This window comes from Micropterus dolomieu, linkage group LG02 (assembly GCF_021292245.1).
Source record: "Micropterus dolomieu isolate WLL.071019.BEF.003 ecotype Adirondacks linkage group LG02, ASM2129224v1, whole genome shotgun sequence".
Classification (NCBI taxonomy): domain Eukaryota; kingdom Metazoa; phylum Chordata; class Actinopteri; order Centrarchiformes; family Centrarchidae; genus Micropterus; species Micropterus dolomieu.
In genome coordinates, this window is record NC_060151.1 from 23,210,336 (window position 1) to 23,235,030 (window position 24,695).

A 24,695-nucleotide genomic window follows, 5' to 3' on the forward strand; every position below is an offset into this window, starting at 1 on the left:
AAGTTTGAACAAAAGCGTGCTGCAGTCAGGACTTGATAGTGTGGGAGGAGCGATCACGCCCACCAACCTCACGTCAAAGGTTTGATTGGCTGAACACAGACACTCCCTGGAATAGTACGCCCACAACGCATGTCCCTCCACAGTGACAAAACATATCCTGTGGTAGATGATAGCAATTAAATCATCCAAAACACCTTGATATCCCGGCATTTTGTGAACTGACAACATGTAAATCTTGATTAGCCTTATTTTAATATGCTATAATATAATCCAAGTTGTAACTGATAAATTTCAGAAAGTAAAAGATGCAATAATGCTCTATAAAATACCTTAGTCATGCATTTAAAACAATAGGTAAAAATACATAAGTATTATCAAAATGTACTTACTGAAAGTATTAGGCTATTGATGGAGTAACAGCTTATTAGTACTTTAATGGTGCAGATGGTTACTTTACTTGTAGGTAAAAATGCATTTTGTGAACTGACCACATGTAAAATCTTGATCTGAAAAACAACTGATGGCATAGCTGTTAAATAAATATATTGGAGTAAAAAGTACAACATTTTTTAAAAGTATAAAAACATGAAGTTCCTCAAAAATGCACTTAAATAGATTACTGTAATGTATTACTTTCCACCATTGGGCATCACTATAAATATTCACATGATATTGTTATTCACCTTCACTGCTGTGAATGTGCTGTTGTATTTGCATACTTCCTATTTGTTGCTTAACTTTATCAAGTTGAACGCAAACTTCATCAATAGTGAGCGAACACTCTTCATGGCTGGCTGACATTAAAATAACTTATTTTATGGGGAGATCAGATTGTTTTTCTGCATATCCTTATTTTATATTGATCAGGTTACTTTCTTTACTCATTCTGTCTGTGAAGGTTCTCAGTCATCTAGGTTGTATTTGTCCAAAGAAGGTTAAAATCAAGGGCAACTGGACTTGGTTGAAGATACAAAAAAACTCATTCTACTCATTCTCTTGCTTTTCTTGCACACACACACACACACACACACACACACACACACACACACACACACACACACACACACACACACACACGTACACACACTCCTCCCCCACTCTTTCCTCTTCCACTTTACTGAACAGTCTACAAAGATACAGCAGTAGGAGGTAGGAGGACTGGTGCTAAATCCAGACACGTGATATATCCAGCCCCCTCGGCGCTCATGCTTATTTCTCCCTTAATATCCCTTCATTTCCCCTTCTCTGCTCTGTGCAAACTCCCCCCACACATCTCAGTCAGCTGGCTTTAACTCATTCTTCACCAACAAGAGCACTTAGCAGCAAGTCTACCAGATTTATCTTAATGTATCCCCACAAAACACCCACATACACCGTATCCAGTTTTTGCAATGTAAAGCATACGCTCACTGTCGCTTCAGATACTTTCAGCCCTCCAACTGGTACCCCGAGGGCTTTGTAAATCTATAAAAAGGATCATGGATGCACCTTTTCAGATGGGATGTACTCAGCATTATGGACAGTAATCCTGACCACCCCTCACCCCATCTCAGACACACACAGCCATGTTCAAGTAACACACACAAACATACTGCCCCACATATCAGTCCCAAGTGGTTGCAGGAAAGGAGAGATGGCTGTTTGCACAGAATTAACATCATCATGGAGGTGTACAAAAGAGTGTGCACATATTCGTATGCAAGAAAAAGCATTTCCTCAACTCTTTTCTTGAAAGTACAACGGCCCTGCCCCCTCTGCTCTCCCTCTGTCTCCATGCTGCAGTATCTCTCTCTAGGCCAAATCCTCCCTGTCCTCCCCCATATCCCAAAACAATATGCTGGGGGCCCCTGCTACAGACCTGGAGGAACATATGTTTTATTTTTAGAGCTCACTCCCTCAGCCCACGCCAGTAAAGTGAAAAAAGAAAAAAAAGCTCCCTTCATATACGGTTTCTGAAAGAGCTGGAGTGTACAAAAAGTATATCAGCATAATATTCAAACAGCAGTAGAAGCCATTACCCAAATACCCAAATACCCAAATTATTTGGTGACAAAACAAACAATTAGAGAAACTACGATGATATTCTCCTAGTTTCTCTTACAAACTCTCCCTCAGTCTTTCAGTATCTTCCACTGTCTCCCTCTGCCCCCTCCTCTGTCCTTCTCTTCTCCTCCTTCCAGGAGATGACACATGATTCTCTATTAACACACACAGGCGTGTGCGCACACACACACACACACACACACACACACACACACACACTCATTTGGAAACTAAGATAACCTGATACAATGTGTCAGGTTGAGGCACCAGATCAGGAGAAGGGCAGATGATTTGGTTGAGCTCCCAGTGTGAACACAAGCCAGAATGACTAGCCCCATGACAGAGGAGAGGCAATTGTAAATGTGGAATAAAAGAACAGTTATTGAAGGCTTATGCTATGATGGGAATATGATGCTGGATGTGGTGGAGCTGGGACGTTTGTTCAGATAGCTCCAATAAGAAGAAAAATGTGATTTTGCTTGAAAGCATAACAGTGGGAATAGGGTAATATTTCTTGAAATTAAATAAGATGGCATTACTCTTTTACTTTTGATATACCCTTAACTGTGGTGTCAATAAAACCATGTCCTTCGTCTTCTCTTTTTTCATTTCTGGCTGGTCCCACCCACTTCCTGCCTGCCACTCCCCACCACACCGTTTGTTGAAATTGGCGTGTGGGGTTTCCAACAGAGACGCAGAGTAGACACAAGTCGCACATGTCAAGTTGATCGGAGACAGAGCAGAGCAGCGCACTGTTCCCTCCATTCTCTCTCTTTCTGTCTCTCACTCTTTCTCTCTTTCCCCTTTGAGTTTCTGCTCACAGGATCCTGTTTCACTGCAATTCGCATCACAGCCAGACCCTTATGTTGGTAAACCAGATTGATTGTCAACAGAAATGTGAAAATCTAGTCTGCCAAGGCACTCCCTGCATAGTTTACATTTGGGAGGCAGTCTGTTTTTGTCTTGAGTGTTCTCTGGGTGATGATTGTTCTTTTGATATGTTTGAGGACTCCTGTGGGATTTCTGCTTTTGAGGTTTTATTCAAAACTGAGCTTCGAATGTGGCACATGTAGAAATGATTCAATAAGAAGCTATGTGTCTGTGCAAGACAGCTCCTCTGTCTTTGTTAATCTACACAAGTTTCTCTTCAGGAGAGCGCTCCAGGGTCAGAGTTTATCTGACAACCCCAAACTAAGGATTTAGGAGAGGAACTGACCCGCAGTGCCCCTCACCCATGACTCAGACAGGATTTCCTCCCTACTGTGTCCAGCATTGAACTTAACCCTCATCCTGCCGTGCCACCACCCCCTTTACCACCAGCTCAGTGTGTTTAGATCCAGCAGAGATTTAGGCTATGGGTTAGTGAACAGAGGACTGCTGTTTGACGGCTGTTGGACGATGTAATGGGATAGGGCTGCTGTGGAGCCCTTTAACTACTGCTCCACTTGACCTGAAGTTCCCACTGTGAAATATCCAGCTGTGCAAGTGGATTGTTTGTGACAGACAGGCTGTATATGCAGAAAATGGGATTAAATGATGATGGAAGAAAGCTAAGTACATGAATGATAAAAAACAACAGCACACGGCACACACACCCTGCCACAAACAGTCTTGTTGCAGGCTTAATCATAAGAGACAGTGGGATTATTAGGATTGCTGGGCATCCAGTTTAATTACCATTGATGCCATGTCCAGTACCTTCTGTCTTCCTGTCCTGGCCTAACGTTCTTCAGGAACAGTGTTTACCAGAATAAGAGACACCACAGATAGAAAAGTGTTTCTAACCCTGGCTGTGGGTACATCTGTTCCTGGGGACTGTGTGGCACACTGGCTTGTGTCAAGGGAAGGCCAGGCTGGAGAAAACATTCCCAGCTTCAACTTCTGACCCTCTCACCCCAGTTAACCCCTTGCATTCCCCGATTCCTCTCTTTGCCTGGCATTACAGTAACGCTTCGCACTCCAGACTTGCACACTGGCTTCACCTGTCATCACATAAACTGCTTGCAGAACCACTGCAATGAATGAATAATTATGTTGCAAGGAGGCTTCTCAGGTTTTAAGGGACTGAGTGATAGTCTATACCTGAGGCATCTGTCTAGAGCACCATTAGAATATGGATCCATTATTGACCGCATATTACAGCAGCTAGCCATTTCTCTACAACAGTCTGGAAAGAGCACAAGGAGTGACATAGTCCTCCTTTCAAGTGTTTTTTTAAAGAAAGGTCACTGTACTTTGTTTAATACAGTTTTTGGTGCATGTAGGCAGCAATTTGCATCTATCTTAGATATGCCAGGACCATCATTCATCCTATCCATTAAATTCATGTAGTTACATAATTCAGTTTTCATCTCTACACCACAATTCACCTATAACGGGAATGACAAATGCATCCTTACACATGAGTAAAAATTAATTGTTATCTTGTTTACCTGTAACCATCATTAAAGCCAAGTGAAGAGGAATTGTACTGAAATCAGAGAGAAAGATGGGGGATTGATAGAGATAGACCAGAGCAGATAAAAAGCCAGGAGAGCTCAGACTTCAACCTGGAGAGAAGACACAACAACTGACAATGCAAACATAACAGCCAACCAGAGCAGATAAAAAGCCAGGAGAGCTCAGACAAAAAAACTGGAACGGAGACACAACAACTGACAATGCAAACAAACAGCAGAGATATGCCCTCATATTCTCTGGTATTTTCACATCAAAGAGTGAATAAAAACAGATAAGGTTCCCCAAGGCCCCTCAATACATTCTCTTATTTCTAGTTAACAATTTCTATAAGATACTGAACAAGCAAGTTAACTCTTCCTTATTCCTGTAAATGTTCTTTATTTTACCGCAACTAGGTGCATTATCGTATACTTGAGGATGTTCAAATTCAAATAATTTATTATTAACTTTCGTTTGGGAGACTGTGCAGTTAATGGTTGTGGTACTGTAGTTTTTAAAGTTGAGAGTTAGAGCATGGGAGAAGATAACTTATTGACAGTTAGGGAGGCTGGGCAGAGAGCCAAAGTCCTTCAGCTATTTTTAGGATGCTGACTGTGTGAAAGTACGCCGAATACAGAATTGATGACACACTGTCGAAATCTAAACCAGTGCCAGATTAGTGGTGTTTGTATGCACTTGCATTTGTATGTGCATAAGTGTGCTTTTGCACAGAAGCACGTGAGCGTATGCATCCAGTGCAAAGAATACAGAACTAGTGCAAATTAATGGCAGAGCTTGTTTATCTGTGGTCACCATGGTGAACTGCTGAAAAGTGGACATGTCAAAGGATTTGTAGAATCACTGGAAATCTTCTGCAATTTGTGAAGCAGTCTAGGCCTTGCTCTTGTTTCCTGTGTTTAGATATCAGCCTTGCGAGTGGCTCTTAGCAGTACAAGCAGTATAATTACTGAATATGGAAAAAGTGCCCACTGCTTTACCTCAGACTGGGCAGCAGCCCTTCCCAGAGCAACTGAGTTAATTTCTATTCCTTTGATCCAATTTGCAAGTGTGTATCTGAAACTGAATTGCACACTCCTGTGATCTTAAAATATGATTGTAAACAAGAACAACTCTTTGAGCAATAATCAAGAAAACCTAGGCTCCAGTGACTACGAATGGTAAGCTAATCTTCTGGATAATTTCCTATCTTGTTTGTTTGTTCAGTTAAAAATTTGTAAATACTTTTGCATTGGTTGATATGTCAGTACATTAGTACCTTTATAAATTAATGTTCAGATGATTTTTGCATTGAGTTAATGGAAACATTCCTCTGTATGGTCCATTTATCAAACTGTCAGTCTGACGTTAGCCCACACAGTCACAACTATGTGAATTAATTGTAACTGACCGTAAATTAACAACTGGGACTGCAGGTAGACAACAAAAGATGTTCATATCATGATATCTCATTTCTAATATTAAGTTGGTGATTTGATCAGGTCAGTCATGCAGATCCGTGTACACTAAAGACTAAAAATGTTTTTCTAGACTATTCTGCAAGGTCAACATCGCAAGAAAAAACATGCAAACAGAGTTTGTTTAATCTGGGTGTGTCAAGGAAAATGTATGTTACTATATAAACTGTGTGTGTATGTCTGCCAGTCTGTTGTCTCATGTTTCCTTCAGGACTTGATCCAGGCCGTTGCTAGGTGCTGTGACCTCCAAGAGCAACATTCATGGATGCAGAGGGTGAACCTTGCAAGAAGTAGAGCTGTATTTTATTTCTGCACCTTCCCCCACCCCAAACACACACCATCACTCACACACTGTATACCGCAAAGTCCCCATGGGCTTGGCCTGTGGCTAGGCTTATTCATTAATGGTTAATCATCATGCACAATATCCGCTCTCATCACAACTAATGATCTCTCTCTCTCTTTTTGATCAGAGGAAGCAGACGAGTTTCTAATTTTAAGGGGAAGAATATTTCAGACTTCACTCATAAATAAAGGTTTTAGTGTGACATCATTGCAAACAGGTCTTAAACACTTAAGAAATAGGCCTCCCTTCCATTAGCTGCTCTGATCGCTGCCCTCCACATGCCCCAACCCCCACCCCACCTGCAGGCTGTGAGTGGAGTGGGCCCCAGCATTGAGACGACAAACCGTTATGTAGCCTCGCTGCCAAAGGTACTTTAATGGAGTTCAGCTCTAAGGAACTCAGCTGGGGAGAGGAAGGATACAGTTTGCATGTCTCAGTGTGTATTTGTGTGTGTGCACAGCCCAGTAGACTGTAAAAAACAGGGCAGCAGAACTAATAATTGCTTTAGACCTGCTTGCAAAAGCGAGAAAACCAAGTTAGTTTGGATTAGTTCCCATTTTCCTCTTGTAACTGAATGTGAAGAGAACCATTCGGTTGTCACTTGAACACAAACACAGAAACATTGCTGTTAATCCAACCTGACCACCTTCATAATTTGTCATTTAGCATGACCCTTTTCATCCTCACTCATCATCCTCCCAGCTGCAACTGTCATTTGCTACAGTCAGCAGTTCACATCAAACAAAGCCAGAGGCAGAGCAACAAAAGAGAGAAGACAGTGGGCAAACAAACTGGGAGGCAGACTAAATAACTGCGGCTTGTCTGCTGTGTGAGGAAAACACAACCCAGTGGTCTCTGAAAGTCACTGGCTGTGTCTCTGCATCTGTGTCTGTATGAACTTCTGTTTGTGTGCTCGTGTTGACAGCAAACATGAGAAACAAAAGTGTCTTAGCTCCACACATCTCTACCAGGCTGCAGCTGTTGTTGGTATTTACACTTAATGCAGGTATCAGGACTGTTGTCTTTGGGGAGCAGTCATTGTATGTATATCGCCTATGTCTCCTCTGTGAATAAATCAATTTTGAAAATGTATGTAAGCGCGTAAAAGTCTCTATGTGTGTAAAGATGGGTCGGTGACAGCAATAGGTGTCAACACACAAGCTTCTCTTCTGTTTTACTGAGCAGGCAGACAAAAACCAATAACCTTTCAAAATGGACGGAGGAGAAACCAAATGTACATTAATCTCTTACTGCTACATCGTTTATGTTTTATTTACATTAACAAGGCTTTACAATGGACATCAAAACAAAGTTAGTGCTTTACAAAGGAACAAATGGCTAAAACAGAGAGAGACAATACATTTGCTAAAATAATAAGATCACAAGATGGGGAAAACGAACACTAAAATTGAAACAACAAAAACAAGGTACAACAGAGTTAAAAACATCAAAAGGGAACAGAAGAGTGTTAAGAAGTGATTGTACATTCTATGGACTGAATGTTTGAGTATCTCACATGTGCTAGGGTTCAGAGGGGATTAACCATACAATATCTAAAATGTTGGGGTGGCAGGCGATGCGTGAGGCCTGAATAAAGCGCAACAATCTAAATGAAGGAGATAAAATCATCATCAATCTAATTTCTCAAGATATGTGGTTGTTAAACATAGACATATTCGTAGCTGTACGGTAAATATGAAGCTACAGCCAACAGAAGGTTAGCTTAGCTTAGCACAAAGACTGGAAACAAGGGAAATATCTAGCATGACTCTGTCCAAAGGTAACCAAAGCCACCTACTAGCACCTCTAAAGCTCACTACTTAACACGTTACATCTTATTTGTTAAATCCCTACAATAAACAAGAGACCCTAATCAGAATCAGAAGAATCAGGATAAGAAGGAGCTTTATTGCCAAGTAGTGTTTTACACATACGATGAATTTGCTGTGGTGATAAGGTGCTGCACGTAGACAAACATACAGTCAACATAAATAAATGTAGAAATATATAAATATGGAATGGAAGAACAACGTTACAGATATATACAAGTGCATTATTCTGGGTCTGCAACGCAACGGAAGAGAATATTGTGTACATATAAATATTTAAACTGACAACATAAAAATATACAACAACAAAGATCAACAATCAACAACAAATATGTGCGACGTGCCAGGTCTGTGCCTGACACAAGATGAAACAGTATTTACATGTGCAGAGACATTTAAGTCACATAACCCTCAATAATATGGTGGGTTTATCATTTTTACACTTTAAACAAACCAGATCTTGTTAATTATTGAGCTTCAGGAGTGCCGGTTGGCAATTACGATACCTTTGGACTGAGCTGTTTCCCCATTTCCACCCTTTATGCTAAGCTAGTGTATTTCCCAAAATATTCAACTGTTCCTTTAAGATAAGATCCTCAGCAGAAGCCAACATTACTTGGTTTTGTAACATCACCTTCACCCCCGGCCTATGTCCTAAAATGAGTTTGTTGGTGTGTCCACTCAGAAGTGTGAGTGGTCGAACAGGTTGTAGCAGCTGTCTAGGCACACCAGTTGAGCTAACACTGGGGGTAGAGCTTCAGAGGTGGGATCCAAGTCTGTGCATCCCCTGCTAGTCTTAATATGCAGCTGGGATTGGCTCACACCAGCAGGAGGTCATACTGGTGCATGGGCACCTGAGAGCAGGCTGTTTTAATAACCCTGTTTACAGTAGCTCAGCCGCCAGTATGCAGGGACATCAGGTTCCCATAGGTGGTGGCCAAAATAAACACGTCACGAGAGTCCACCTAGACGGCAATCTTGCTGAATTCCGCAGTTTCCGACTCACATTCACATTTTCAAACCAGCCAACATCAGCATTATCCTCCATTGTTTGTTGTTGGACATATCAGATGCCCAGAAATCAAGCCAGTGCTCATCACACAAAACTTCCATCCATCTTCATGACAAGTAGTACTCAGCCATGATAACAGATCAGCAACACTATCTCTTGGAAACATCTAGGAGTGAAGACTTGACCCCTGTTTGTGAGTAGGAGTGTGTTTGACGTGTAGGTCTGTGTGTGAGAATGTCTGCGAGTGTTTGTGTGTCTTCGTACTTGTGCCTTTAAGCCAGCACGTGTCCTATGCAGTGCACACTGGCACCCCCATGGAAAATACACAGAATGCTAATGGGGGCAGACCAAAGTACAATCTGATCCCAAAAAATCCCTGTGAGAAACACAGACATCATGGGTCTCCACCTGTGAATTTGTTTGCGCATGTGTGTGTTTTTAAAAGAATTTAGAGAAAGACAGAGAGAGACTGTCCTTTTATGGCATGTTTGTTTTTGTGTTTCAGTTAGTTTAAAGTGGCACAAAAAGAACAAAAAAACATGAAAGAAGATGTATGTGCATAATTTCAGATTTTCTGAATAACTGCCTGCAAACGATCTGGCATATTTTGACTTATTTTATTAACCCAAAGATCCTTTGCTCATTCATTTATAATTTATTTGCAGGTTTAATGCGTGTTGGCAACATGAAACACAATTTAAAATCTGTAGAATAATGTTAAGTGATGAAGAGATTGTGGGAGAGAGTTGGACAACAGTTTATCAGTCAAATCGTCCAATCTAACATCATGTGTGAGAAACAGAAATCCAAGTCTGAGCTTTATCTGACATCTAGTGGTTAGTTGCGGTTTGACTCTGCTGCTGTATCTGCAAAATGCAAATTCAATTCAAATGCACATGGATGAAAGAGGGATGTGTCACGTTGTCCAACAAACATTTATTCCTCTGATGATTAATGCTAAACCTAACTCTTAATCAAGTAAACTTGTCAGTCTACAGGAGCAGTTATCCTCCATAAGCAGTTAGCTCACTTGGTAGAGCATGTGCCACGTGTACAAGACTGAAACCTTATTGCAGCGGTCTGGGATTCGAGTCCACCCTGTGGCCCTTCACTGTGTGTCATCCCCTCTCTCTACCCCATTTCCAAATGCAGTCCACTGTCCTGTCTCTCTCAATAAAGGCACAGTCTAAACATCAGTCTAAAAAAGCTATTTAATCCGGTATTGACTCAATCTTAAAAATGTGAATATGCCAGTGAGCTGACATTTCAATGATATTTCAATTGCAATAAGTACTTTATATTACCTGAAGTGGAATATAGAGTTCTGCCTTATTTTAAGATATTTTAAAGACATTTAATTTTTGTCTTACCTTGAAACAAGTCAGCCTTTACTGTGAATTGGAGGAATTATTTCACCACATTGGTAGAACTATTCATGTAAGAAAAATTAAGGGATTATAGGCCTGATTTGATATATTTACAGCAAGCTTGGTGCCACAATTACCATAACTTTGTGTGTGAGATTGGGTGTTGGAAAGTCTGAAGTGTATGTGCTGGAAAGTCTGCGTCTGGTTGCTCTTGTCAATCTGTTTATCACTTGGTCCTTTGCTGTTATGTTTTCCAAATTAATAGTTCAACCCCCACCCTATTACGTCTGTTCTGAACCAGTCTCTATGATTACTATAAGGTCAAATGTAAAAGGTCAATGGGGAAACAGATGGCAATCCAACCTAACCACAAAACCTCATATCTATAAGCTAGGTGCAGACGTGAGAGAGGGAAAGAGAGCGGGAGAGATGGTGTGCATGTGGATGTGTGTACTATAGATGTTATCTGAAGACAACAGAACAGCAGTTGTCAGAGGAAAACATTACTGTTTTACCTTTAATAGGTCAAACTGGCAGATGATAAATTCCATACAAGCTGTAATGTGTTGAAGCCTGGTGGCATGGCAATATTGTAGGATAATTATACAGTTATAAATGCCATTGCACCTGGTAACCAGTATATCTGTGAAATATTATGGATTACTATACACTATCAATAAGAATAACTCTCTTAAATATCCAGAACAGTTGAAGAATATGTTGATTTCCACTGTGATTGAGATAAATTGCCTCACCAAATCATTTTTGTACCTGTCTCTTGTCAGTTAATAGATAACTCTGCAGTGCCTAGGCCACATCTGCAGCCAGTTCCCCTGCTGATTTGATGTCCTATTTTATTCTCCCATGCCATTTGCCATTGTCTTTTCTCTGCAGATATAATTCTATACTCTTAGCAAAAACAGAGGCAGGGAGCTTACAAACTGTCAATCTGATTTGATTGAAAACACAGTAAATCCCACGCTGGCCCAGGCATTCAATCTCACTTCATCACTGACACACTGCCGTCCCATAAACCCACTTTTTAATCCCAAAGCCTTTTTATTTTGTGGTCAATGTGCCACCAATTGCCACAAATCCCTCTCTCCCTCAGTCCCACCCCGCCCCCACCACCCTGTGTGTGTGTGTGCAGAGATGAGTCTGAGTAAAGGCACAGCTGGCATCATCATCCTGTAACCTGTTCTGGTCTGGCCGTATTTGTGAATGCACTGGCATGAACTGAGTACCTGGACAGAAAGCCAACCAGCCGTTCACCATGGTGGTCAGCTATGATTGTCATTATCTGTGGTTCTGCTTCTGATAAGGATATTAAGGACTTCCACCCTATTTTGGTGTTCAAGTTCAGCTCTGCATTCCTGGAGAGAAAGACTTCTCAACCATCTCCTCACTAGCGCAGTGCACTCTTGGCCAGTTGGCAGCCATGAAAAGTGTGCCAAAGGATGATATGAGATGCCAGGGCAAAAGAGAAGAGGAATAAATCTTGGTATTATGATCCACAGCCCGGAGGGAAAAGTGTTGTTTTTGACCATTTCCACAAGACGTATTTGGAGATTGAAGACATATTAATATTTGGTTTTGGAAAAATACTGTCAATCTGCAGTGGACTGAAAAAGTTATTTTCCTCCCTTCCAGTCTGTTCTGCATCCAGACTCCTGCAGGAGGAACGCAACAGAATCCTTCTCCCACCTGGCCAATCAGCTCTGCTATTTAAGCACATGTTACTATAAGTTTATGTTGAATGATATCATGCAAGATCCACACCATTACACGACGGCCATGTTAATAACAATAGCAGTTTAAAGGATATAAAAGAAGAAGTGCGCGCTCTCGGCCAAGCGCAGCATCAGCACCAGCATCAGATGCGCGTCCCCGCCGCGGTGGAGACTGCCCGAGATCCCGGGAAGAGGAGTTGGAGCTGTGCGTGTTAAAGTTGGGCTAAAGGGGGTTGAGAGGATGCTGCAGAACAATCTACGATCAAATTAACATAGCCTATGCGGAGAAACGTGTCCTAAGTGAAGGATGACTTGCAAAATACTGAGCATATGCCTCTTATTTTTGGGTTTTCAACATTGCTCCTCACGTAAGTCTTGTGAAACAGCAATTATTCATCTATTGTCGGCTGCTAGAATATTATGAAAATATTTCAAAGTGTATATACATGCCTTTTCTGCATTGTGTTCAGCGTCTGATCATATGCTTAAGAAAAAGTTGCACGATAATATTCGGTAAGAAGTGAAAAATACCACTGGAGGGCAAAATGTAGCCTGAGGTGTTGGGATCTTTGAAGGGCAACACACGTTGCGATAAAAACAGACAGCCTTAAAACACAGATCATTAAATTTCACTGCTTGTCTTGGCTTTTGTAATTTCAGTAAAGCATGGTTTTGTGGGATCACACAAAAAAAGTGTAAAAGCTAACCGCGTCGGTCCTGCAGAAGGTGCGCGCGGCGATCCCCATTGCACAGGACTGTCTGCATTGCAGTGCTTTCTCCCAACCAGCACGCAAGTTTCTGCACCGTGTGGGTTCAACTCGCGACTTCTTTGCACAATGTTGCTTGAGAGTCGATTTTTTGGTTCCTATAATCATTTCCAAACTGCTTTGACAGTGGATGTTGTTCCTGAAAATCCGCTGAACACATTTTCAAAGTGGCGGTTGAAAGAGCAGGGCTCAGCCTCCTGACCGGGACCAACCCACTGCAGTACTTTTTTTAGAAGCCTGTGTTCCCATCACCTGCCCATACAGCCCTGCATCCTGCAGTCGATGAGCGTGGATTCACCTGGCAGGGGAATTATTAGCTACTCACTGCAACATCAATGAAGCAGTCATGTGGTGGGTTAAGTTGGATTGAGGTGGGGCTGTGTTTGGTGCTAAAATCGTGTTTGGGGAAAAGATGCCATCCACCCATCTATCACAGAGCTCGTATGCTAATGAGCTTTATGGGTGATGTCAGTGTCAGGATGACATCAGCGGGTCTTGACTGCTAATTAACCCCATACAGTGCATTACATAACACATTAGTCTTGATGATCAGTGGGGGATCAAGGAAGAGCGATGGTTTGTCATGTGACTTCTAGATAGATGGGGATATGAAATTAAGGAGTTAGTTACTGGCCTACTGGCAATTTATCTCTCAGGATCAGCAGCATACAACTGATTGTTTAAGGACATACTTCAGTATACCTGTCTTGTATTTTGGGGAACAAAAGTTTAACCATTAACATTGTTAATGTAAGTGGATCCACTTTACATAGATGTTGTACACGTTTCTGAGCTCTTTCTGTTAGGAAAATAGCATTTCTGTCAGTCAATATTTGAACATACATTAAGTGTTTGGATGAAAAATTGTTTGCAAATGATGCCATGCTGCTGTTGACTAGCCTACTAGAGGTTTGGTCAAATTATACTGCTATCTTGCTGTAAACTTAAAACAATTAAAAAGAGAATGAAAAGAACAGTATTTGGATGGAACCTCATTGGATCGCCAACCAATTATTGGGGGCCTGTAGTACTGTAGATCCTGTTGATACTTTATTGCAGGCCAGGCCAGTTGTATATCTGCTGTGTGGAAGAGCACATTTAGCCAGCCTGTGGTAGAGCTGAGACTCACCTTGTAACGTATGTGTGTGTGCTTGAATTAGGAGGGGATGAATCATACGCATAAATCTCAAATGTGTGCTTTGTGTATTCTGTCATGGTTAGCAGCCCAAGCAGCAGGAGACTGATTCTTGGTCCTTGTGATGGGAATTGATATCTAGAGATACGGCTGTTTTGTTTAGACAGAAAATGAAGCAGTTTTGAATTTGAATTTAAGTCTGAATTTGATTCTGATGTGCTGCATAGTATGTGATTTTATCCCCGGCAGCAGTCAGACACCACCCACTGTGATGTCTGCTAGGGTATGAATGATTTATCAAATCCCTTTAACAGAACAGGCTATATTTTAAATACCTTACTGTTCTGTTGCAGTAGTTTTGATATAACACTGGTGGACATCTGCATTCAGCACAGATACAGGGTTGCTGTCTGAATCCTCAGCTTCCGGGCATCTTGTGCCAGCGACAGCCAGAGGAGGTGCCTCTCTGCATACTGTATTTAACCAGCAGTAATGATGTGTCAGCCCAGACAGACCAGCATACACTTACAGCAGACTGATGATTCAGCAAGAGTGGTGCTACAGCTCTACACAGCACATTTTTCCTCACAACCCTCGTAATGATAAATGGAGAAAGAGCCTACTCTGTGTGGTGTAGAGAAGGGAGGGGGGATTCAGGATCACAAGGACAGGGGTGAAAACCTGGTAACTGGATGCTCCACACAGTCGTAAGGTATACTTTAGCTACTGCAACATGACAACGCCCACTTGGGGAGAGAGAGGCAGTGAGAGAGAGAGAAGTGAAAAATAGCAAGATGAAGATTAGCGAGCATATGAGGTAATGGGACACAGTGAGAGCAAGAAAGAGTGGATGATTTTCAGAGTTGGGATGGAGATAAAGAGAGAGGACTCAGAGTGTGGGAAAGGAAGCGAGACGCTGAATGGGTGGGGGTGTAGAGTGCGTGACAGTCTTGCTATAAGGAGAAGCTGAGTGGCCTGGGTTAACCTGCTGTATTCTGGGATGGAGCTGCTCGACATTTAAAGTCAAATTTCTTTTCTTTTACTACTAATTGAGGAGTTAAAACAAATCAATATACATTAGGCCATTAGCAGCAAATGAGCTTTGTCTGTGTAACTGCAGCACAGAGCTTTTAAATATTTTTGTTTGAATAGCCATTTGAGCAGTGGATCACTTGAAATGGCTCTACATTGCAGTAATGGAGTGATGCAGAGATCTGTGCAACATAGCAGATGATGAAGATTTTGAAAAAGCCTCTTAGCCTCTCAGATAGAGGTGGAAAGTCAAGGTCACTATTCCCTTGCTCATGTTTTCTCCACCGGAATGTGCAGTGTGTCCTTGAACGAAAGGTGACAGAACTCATGCTCAAGTGACTGACTCATTCTTACCAGGTGAGGCAGATAATGGTGTATCTGTGCTGTGAATGGCTCACATTGTGTGTTTCATGTGTCATTTAAGGTAGTGTGGCAGTGGATGAAAGCTCTCTCCTAATTCCTGCTGGATTTGCTGTGATCACTCAGTCTTCTGCTCCTTGAGTTATTTAAAATTTGAATATATGCAGCACCCATGCTCATCTTGCTCCATCTGCAGCCTACATACTAATTCTGCTAACTTCTCCTGTTTCCATCCATGCATAGGGATCCCTATCCCAATGCCAACATTTTTAGTTGTTTACCAGTAAACAACTAAAAATGTTTAGAGAGGATTATGAGGGAGGAGTAAGAGGGTCACATTGGAGCTGATTTCATTTACTTTATTGCAATTTTAGTTGCTCCTGTACACACTAAGATTAACACATTCACATTTTTTTGTACTTGCCTACCATCATATTCAAATAAAACCCATCTATATTTTAGCCTATCTATATTAAATCTCTTGGGAGTATTAAAGAGCATACTTAGGCACTTAAAATGAGACAGTGTTTCTCTTGCAGCTTGAGGTGAGGGCATCACACATTTATCCTCAGCAGTGACACAAGCAAGATAAGGTAGAATTATGGTCAGTTTTAATATCCGTTGGCTGAAGAACGAGCCTGAGCAGATGGGCGATGGTCCTATAAGTCCCATAGACACATACAGTATAGAATAGCAACTCAACAGGAAACAGCAGCAATTTCAGTTTGACTTTGACTTTCCTGTCCATGCAACTGCACGTACTTTTTCAAGAAATTACACAGAAGTATACAGATAGGCAGACACTGACAGACATGTACACACACCCACGAAGACATCATGTGATGCCGCAACATTTTTATTCCGTCTCTGCATCACTGAACAACACAAGACCAGATCCATTTTGTACTCTTGAAATAGGAAGGGGGCATTATGTAACTGCATGACATTTATAATAGTTTATATAAATAGTGTGAATAATCAGTAGCTGTTGGTCTCATATTTTACTGTTAACCCCCACCTGTAAAGAAATGAAGATGTCAGGACAGTTAATGAGTCTTGGTCCATCGCCTTATAAGGAGGCAATGTGGTTTACTGTGGAATATAAATCTGTGACCTCACTATCTGTATACCTTTACCAGCAGAAAGGCTCAGTATGTTTGTGCTTTGCTTTGAATTTAATTTGATTGATTCGTCCAAATCTGTATTTTATGCCTCATGAAGCATGCTCTAGCCTCTAATTAAACTCCAAATGGCCATTTCTTATCAAGCTGGGCAGTTGTGCCAGTCTTTGTTGGCCAGTATCATTTTGAAAGCAATGTGTGAGTGCTGCATTATGAGAAGTCCTTTTTAATAACTCCTGATCTTGGTGTCTTCCTTATTGTCACTGCAGGAGAATGTGTTGATCCACTGGTCTCCGGGCTCTATGCCTCCTCCTTCCTGGCCTCGTCCAGATATAACTTTCTTTACTCTGCCAATTTTGCCAAATTATATGGTAAGTTCCTTGTTGTGGTGTTGAGTTCATCCATGATTTCACTCCATTCACCTCTCAGACCTTATAATGGCAGATGTTTTAACAAGCAGGAAAAATACAAGTGTAACGAATAACATTAATACTGATTCTGGTCTATTTAGGGATGCAGGCACATTAATGTAATTAGTTACACCAGTGTTTTACAAGTCAAAATGCCCAAAGGGCAATTCCCATGGCAAAAAGATTTAACTTACTTGCAGCATCTGTATGCCATTAGGGATCCCTATCCCAATGCCTACAATTAAATTGAATGTAATGCAATCTAATCTAGTTCTAGAGAGGTGGTGATGGTGCGGTGGATAAGACACATGCCTTTGGTGTGAGAGACCTGGGTTCAAGTCCACTGTGACACCAATGTGTCCCTTAGACACTTAACCCCTAGTTGCTGACATATATAGCAATTGTAAGTCGATTTGGATAAAATGACTAAATGTAATGTAACTAGCTAGTTAGTTAGCTAACAGATATAGGCCTACAGTATAAGTAACTGGCTACAATTAGCTAAATAAATTAGAACTGTATTGGGTAATCAGCAAAAGTGCTTGTCCAATCCCAGACAAAACAGTAATTACAATAACAATTACATTAATGTGCCAAATTTCACAGACTTTTAAAATTACTGCCATCAGTTACAAGTTCATGATTTAATCCCCAATCAAATCCTTTTTTCTTCCTCAGGCAGCAGCGGCTGGTCCCCATCCCCCAGGGACAGACAGCCATGGCTGCAGATAGACCTGCACAGGAAGTATCGACTGGTGGCCATTGCCACCCAGGGGACCTTCAACTCATATGACTGGGTCTCAAAGTACACCCTGCTCTATGGAGATAGGCCAGACTCCTGGACGCCGTACATCATGAAAGGAGGAAACTCTGTAGGTGTCAACGAGCCAGGATAGTTAGGTGGGATAAAGACAGGCATGAGACGAGGACTAAATAGTCAAAATTAATCTTTACAGCCTATTTTCCAGTCAGTGGGTGTTCCATTATATTTATTGTCACTGGCACCGAAACAAAGACAGCACAGCATATTATCTCTCTCAACACTGACAAAGCTAATCTCATCATCAATTCATCTCCAGTCTCTTAATAAGGCGTTAACACCATTGCACTGTCTCAATAATTTCTCTCCTATTTCCAAATCTCATCTGTTTGCAGACACTGCCTGGGAACTGGAATTATTATCAGGTGAAGAGGAATGTTTTCCATTACGCCTTTACTGCTAAACACATTCGTCTGCTGCCTCTGGAGTGGAACACAGAGAATGGAGGGAAGATCGGTGTGAGGCTGGAGCTATTTGGCTGCCCTTATGGTAAAAATGACTGATGGACGCTACACAGGGATTTACTGCCTCTGATTCCCATCCAGGGACTTTCCACAATCCCAGTACTTAATCATATTTCAGAATATGCCACTAAATCCATTAAGTGCTATATATGCTACAATATGTTCACAGTTAATAAATAACTAAGCTCACTATCACCTGATTCATACTCAGCAACATCACTAGCTAAATGTCAACACATCTGAAGAGCTCCAGGAAATGTGCCATAAAGCATTTATTCGCATAATCCTTAAAACCTCAATAAATGCTAAATACGACTTTGTATAACCTAGTATGCACATTCAATTTGAGCAATATCTTAAATCTAAATCCTCTTTAGTGATTTTTGAATTTGTGGATTCATTTTGAAATTTCGTCTGCAGATTCCTATGTGCTACAGTACAATGGGGATGACTCAGTGGTCTACATGTACCCAGGAAAAAGGTCTCGTACACTACAAGACCATATTGCCATAAACTTCAAGACTCTGGAGCAGGATGGTCTACTATTACATAGTGAGGGGATTCAAGGAGACCTCTTCACCCTTGAGCTCAAGAGAGGTCGTCTTTACCTGCACATCAGCCTAGGTATAGCCTGAGTCATTTGTTGGATAAAGAAAGTTAAATTTTTTTGGACATCCTTTATTATACAGACATGCTCACCATGAAGTTGAAATTTATGGAAGGGATCTTGATGTAGGGAGATTGGGTAAAGAAACTATTGATATATGTGACAATGACATCCATCTCAGAAAGAAGCAGGCATGTCTCTCTCCTGACAGAAAGCCCTGTTGTCTAGTGGGGAAATCACAATATTGCGGGTCAGACTGTTGACCTACAGTTCCTGTAATGTGAAAAATGCAGCATTTTCTCTCAGTTTTACTTTACATAGAATTGATTTTAGCATTGTTTTTTATTGTTACTTATTCCCTCTGTTTTTCAGGAAGCAGTGTAATACACAAAGTTAATGGTCGAACTACACTGACTGCTGGCAGCCTTCTTGATAATCTACACTGGCACTATGTCACCATCAAGCGCTATGGTCGACAGGTGAACTTCACAGTGGACAGTCAGACAGTGTCAGCCATCTGTAACGGAGAGTTTACACACCTGGATCTTGATACACAGGTACCTCATAAACTGGTCATATCTACTGTCTAGTTACAGTGTAATATGCAAACTGAAGGCTAAGATAAGTAAACAAAATGATCAACGATATGTATGCTGAATACATTTAATAAGTGCTCCTTTGGATGGTAACTCCAAATGCACTCTAATTATAACTAACTTGCAAACTCTTTTATTCAAATATTCATTACAAGCCAGGTAATGAGCTAATTAGAGTGCCAAAGACTTTTTGCATAAACTCAATTTACAATTTGAATAAATTTTCTAGTTAATGACGATGACTAAGTACCTTAATATCTTTCTCCTAGTTATATGTAGGAGGTGTTATAGAGCAAAATTTGCCTCACTTGCCAACCACACCAAATTTCCGGGGCTGCCTGGAGAACGTCTTCATCAATGGCATCAACATCATTGACAAGACACAGAGAGAAGAATCTGACATCCGCATCCCACGAAAGGTAGGGCTTTACAAATTACTTATTCTGTTGTATATTTACAATACAATAAGAATCAGTGGAAATGTTTTCACTGTAAATGATGAAGGTGTGATTTCTCTTTCTTCCCCTCAGAAAAAGATGCATTTTGCTTGCAGGGACATTCTGCTCAAACCAATGACTTTTGCTGGGCCCAACAACTATCTGCAGGTACCGGGCTTCTTCAGGAGGCCTCGTATGTTTGTCAAGTTCAAGTTTCGGTCATGGGACTACACAGGGTTGCTAATGTTCACGCGATTTGCGGATGACCTGGGTGCCCTTGAGCTGGGGCTAAGCGAGGGACAGATCAACGTCACTATATTCCAGCCTGGCAAGAAGAAACTCCAGTTTGCTGCAGGTGAGCTCATGCAATTTTTGGCCATGTCAGATACAAATAACATTTAAAGATTTTGGAACATACAGTGATTAATGCTGACAGTTAGTTACTGTTGCTAACAGATTTTATCAGCTGTAGCTACCTTGTTAAAATAATGTTAATGCTAAAACTCTGGGGGCTAAATACTCTGTCTCCAGCTGACTTTAATGTTAAATAATAATAATTTGATAATCCTGTAAAAATATCGTAAACATTTACTTCATACATACATGATATCATGCTAAAAGAATGAGGGTAAACTTGTTAGCCAGACATGCTTAGCCAACATTTGCAGCTCATGTTTGAAAAAAAGACACCAACCACCAAACTCTTTAGATACCCAGTATAACTGCAGAGTATAGCTATTATTATAGTCCCATGCACACTGTTTTAGTATGTGTGGAAATGTTTTATTCAGTCTATGGTGGAAATACAAAGCTTGAGAAGACCTGCCATCTTGTTCAATTGCTAAGCTATAATTTGATTGGACAATCCTGTTTGGGGAGTCAGTTCTGTGAATGTTGTGCATAGGATCTCTCTCCTGAATCTGATTGTAGAAGCATTGCATGACATGCATTACTCCACTCTCTAGGATACAGGCTAAATGATGGTTACTGGCATACAGTGGATTTGGCAGCCAGAGACAGCCTGCTGACCCTCACAATTGATGAGGAGGAAGGCTCTCCCCTAAAGATCACCAACCCTTTTACAATTCGGACAGGAGACCGCTACTTTTTTGGAGGTGAAGCGATGACTTAAAACAATTGACAACTCCTGAAATCAACTTAGAAGTGTACGGTTCAATTAATACATTTACTTTCCTGCCCTCAGGTTGTCCGAAAACCAATAACACAATAAGGAAGTGTGAGACCAAGCTGAACCGCTTCCATGGTTGCATGCAGCATATCTTCATAGACAATGAACAGCTTGATATCGATATTATTCTGCAACGACAGTGGGGGCGCTATGCTGAGTTGTTGTTGGGTACATGTGGTATCACTGACAGGTAAGAAATATCAACTAATTTACAATATGTAGCATAAACCATACATGCCTAATATAATTTATAGCAGGAAAGTGCATAAGTGAACCGACAAGTATGGCACTGCAAAACTAGATTTAAATCATCTGATTAAATAAAGTTTCCAATTATGTACCCGTATTATACCACAGGTGTATAAAGATACACACATTCCTATAAGGATTCATTATTTCTGTATTGTCTTGGCTCTTTTATGTTGTCAAAGTAATGTGATCTCATTCAAGATGTATGTGAAGTTTTTGGCACTGAATTGTTGTGAGTTTTTAGAATGAGACATCACTTCTTTACAGCTGAAAGCATTCATCATCTCATGGTTATTTTCCTTTCATAAAACCATACTTAAAGGCTCTCAACAAGACACAAACAACACAGAGAATATGGAGAATATTGAAATGAAAGAATTGCACACTTATGTAAGTCTCACGTTTGTAACTCAGTATAAGCATGTTTTTGGTTTACAGATGTACTCCAAATCCATGTGAACATGAAGGCAGATGCATCCAGTCCTGGGATGACTTTATATGTCTGTGTGAGAATACAGGTTATAAAGGAGAAGTGTGTCACATGTGTAAGTGCTGGCTGGCAATCTTATCACTGTAATAAATGTTTCTTTACAGTTAATTACACCTGGCCCATACCATATTTCTTCCTAATAATAACAAATTGATCATCTTGCTTCTTGAACAGCGGTTTATAAAGAGTCATGCGAGGCCTACAGACTCAGCGGCAAGTATTGGTCTGGAAACTACACCATCGATCCTGATCTCAGTGGACCGCTGAAACCATTTGAAGTGTACTGCAAAATGAAGTGTAAGTAATCACTGACACTAACAAAATACAGCTTCATCAGCAATGTGTGCAGTATTTGCGGAGTCCTCTGTGGGTTGTTATTGTAAGGTGAAAAGTCAGGTTATTATGTTCCTGTAATGAGAAATGTTTACTGAAATTTCATGGGAAAAAAAAGATAAAACAAGGTAGGTCCAGATACCCTGTGTCTAACTTTTCAGTTTGTTACCTTTTTGTTGCCTCCATCTTTCTAATTTTAACATTTAATTACTATGACCTATATCTGTCATGCCTCTTGACAGCATATAAAGCTTGGACAGTGATTATGCATGACCGTGTGGATGGTACCAAGGTGAGTGGGAGTTCAATAGACCGGCCCTATATAGGAGATGTCAACTACTGGAATGCCTCCTGGGATGAAGTCACTGCTCTAGCCAACACTTCAATGTACTGTGAGCAGTGGATTGACTACTCCTGCTACAAGTCCCGTCTCCTCAACACACCCAGTAAGTGGGATTAGTTGGTTTATTAATTTGGTAGCATGCTCATGGAAATCAAGAAAGATAGGAAACATCAATGACACACTAACACACCATTTGTTTTTCAAAATAGATGGAAGACCTTTTGGTTACTGGATTGGCCGTAACAATGAGAGTCACTATTACTGGGGAGGAACATTCAGAGAGGTCCAGAAGTGTGGCTGCGCTATCAACCAAACCTGCACTGATCCCAAGTTTCAATGCAACTGTGATGCTGACTATAGACAATGGTGAGGGACAGATACATTGATCAAGATTAGCTTGTATCTGTTGTAATAATGATGAAGTCGAAAGTTGGTGAACATCCCCACTGTGGCTTTTTAGGTACTCCGACAAGGGCTACTTGGACTTTAGAGACCATCTGCCTGTGAGAAAGGTAGTAGTCGGGGACACCAACAGGACCGGCTCAGAAGCACAGTTCACCGTTGGGCCCCTCCGCTGCCATGGGGACAGTGAGTTAAAGTATTATGGATTATGCTCACACCGCAAAGTTCAGTTTGAAGTTGTCGAAGGGTTCAGAGTTGTTTTTTAATATACATATTTCAATGTTTTCCACAGGAAACATCTGGAACACCATAGCCTTCACCAAACCCACCTACATAACTTTCCCCACCTTCAGGCCTGGCTCCAGCGCTGACATCTCCTTCCACTTCAAAACCTATCGTGACCACGGCGTCTTCTTAGAGAACTCTGATGACCAACTTCGAAACTTCATACGGATAGAGCTGAATAGTGAGTTGACTCATCTGCTAGCAGGGAGCTATTCTCCCCATACAACTGAAAGATTTATCTAAGAATTACTGTATGTTTTTTAATTGTCTTCTTTCCTCTTCCAGCCACCCATAACCTCGTGTTTGTATTTATGGTTGGTGATGGCATCATAAATGTGACACTACGCTCCCCTGTGCCTCTCAATGACAATGAGTGGCACTTTGTTCAGGCTGAGATTAATGTGAAGCTGGCCCGCATCAAGGTTGATTATCAGCCTTGGGCTGTTACGCGCTTTCCAGGTCAGACCTTTGTCACCATGAAGTTTACACATCCTATCCTAGTAGGTAGGTTGGCCGAGGTGAACTTAGAAATTTGAAATTTAAAACTGGCATGAAATACAAATAACTTAATGTGTCTCCTCTAAACTTTTGGATGAAGGTGAATAGCCACTGATTAAAAAAAATCTGTGTATTAGGTGCAGCCAACCGCACCCTGAGACCTTTCTTGGGGTGTCTTCGAGGGTTACGGATGAACGGTGTTCCTCTTGATCTAGAGGGTAAAGTAAATGAAGAACAGGGTATAAGGAGGAACTGTACTGGACAGTGCCTCAATGCTACCATACCATGCCGAAACAGTGGCCAGTGTATTGAGGGCTATGCTTCCTACACTTGTGACTGCAACAACACAGCTTTTGATGGTTTCTACTGCCATAAAGGTGAGTTCATGTGTTTCTCCTTCACATAGTAACTTACATCATCTGCAGCAATACATTGGAACAGATATGTAATTCTACAATAATCTTTTTTTAGACATCGGAGCCTACTTTGAGATTGGCTCGTGGCTGAGATACAACATACGAAAGAAGCCTATTTCAGATGAAGCAGCATGGGCCAACTGGATCGACCCGCATTACGACAACTTCAGCCTTGGTTACAATGACACAGCAGATGACATAGAGTTCAGTTTCAGCACTGTTCACACGCCAGCTGTGTTGCTCTACATCAGCTCCTTTGTCCAAGACTATATTGCTATCATCCTTAAGAATGATGGTAAGAGAAGCTCAGAAACAATTTGTCTGAGAATGTGAAAGCTGGAATTTTTTAAGTAGAATTACATTTGCAGGGCAGCAGGTTCATTTTATTCACAGTTTAGGGAAACTACCCAAGTATTTTATGTAATGCAGTTATTTGTCAAAACAATATACTCTATGCTATTGATGTCTTTTGTCCCCCCCCCCCCCCCCCCCCCCCCCGC

The 24,695-nt window shown here is 41.2% G+C and overlaps 1 protein-coding gene across 1 annotated transcript in view; it reads left to right on the forward strand.

The window, feature by feature from the left end:
- The first annotated feature begins 12,548 nt into the window (after positions 1-12,548).
- cntnap1 (contactin associated protein 1) overlaps positions 12,549-24,695 on the forward strand; it is a 17,468-nt gene continuing 5,321 nt past the window's right edge. Inside the window, exons 1-19 of the mRNA XM_046039156.1 lie at positions 12,549-12,609; positions 16,926-17,027; positions 17,745-17,938; positions 18,222-18,375; positions 18,771-18,974; positions 19,330-19,514; positions 19,823-19,972; positions 20,084-20,345; positions 20,956-21,105; positions 21,195-21,369; positions 21,867-21,973; positions 22,093-22,215; positions 22,494-22,697; positions 22,804-22,960; positions 23,055-23,182; positions 23,289-23,462; positions 23,567-23,785; positions 23,917-24,156; positions 24,251-24,490. Coding sequence (XP_045895112.1) covers positions 12,549-12,609; positions 16,926-17,027; positions 17,745-17,938; positions 18,222-18,375; positions 18,771-18,974; positions 19,330-19,514; positions 19,823-19,972; positions 20,084-20,345; positions 20,956-21,105; positions 21,195-21,369; positions 21,867-21,973; positions 22,093-22,215; positions 22,494-22,697; positions 22,804-22,960; positions 23,055-23,182; positions 23,289-23,462; positions 23,567-23,785; positions 23,917-24,156; positions 24,251-24,490 — 3,229 coding nt within the window. The remainder of the gene's footprint in view (positions 12,610-16,925; positions 17,028-17,744; positions 17,939-18,221; positions 18,376-18,770; positions 18,975-19,329; positions 19,515-19,822; positions 19,973-20,083; positions 20,346-20,955; positions 21,106-21,194; positions 21,370-21,866; positions 21,974-22,092; positions 22,216-22,493; positions 22,698-22,803; positions 22,961-23,054; positions 23,183-23,288; positions 23,463-23,566; positions 23,786-23,916; positions 24,157-24,250; positions 24,491-24,695) is intronic.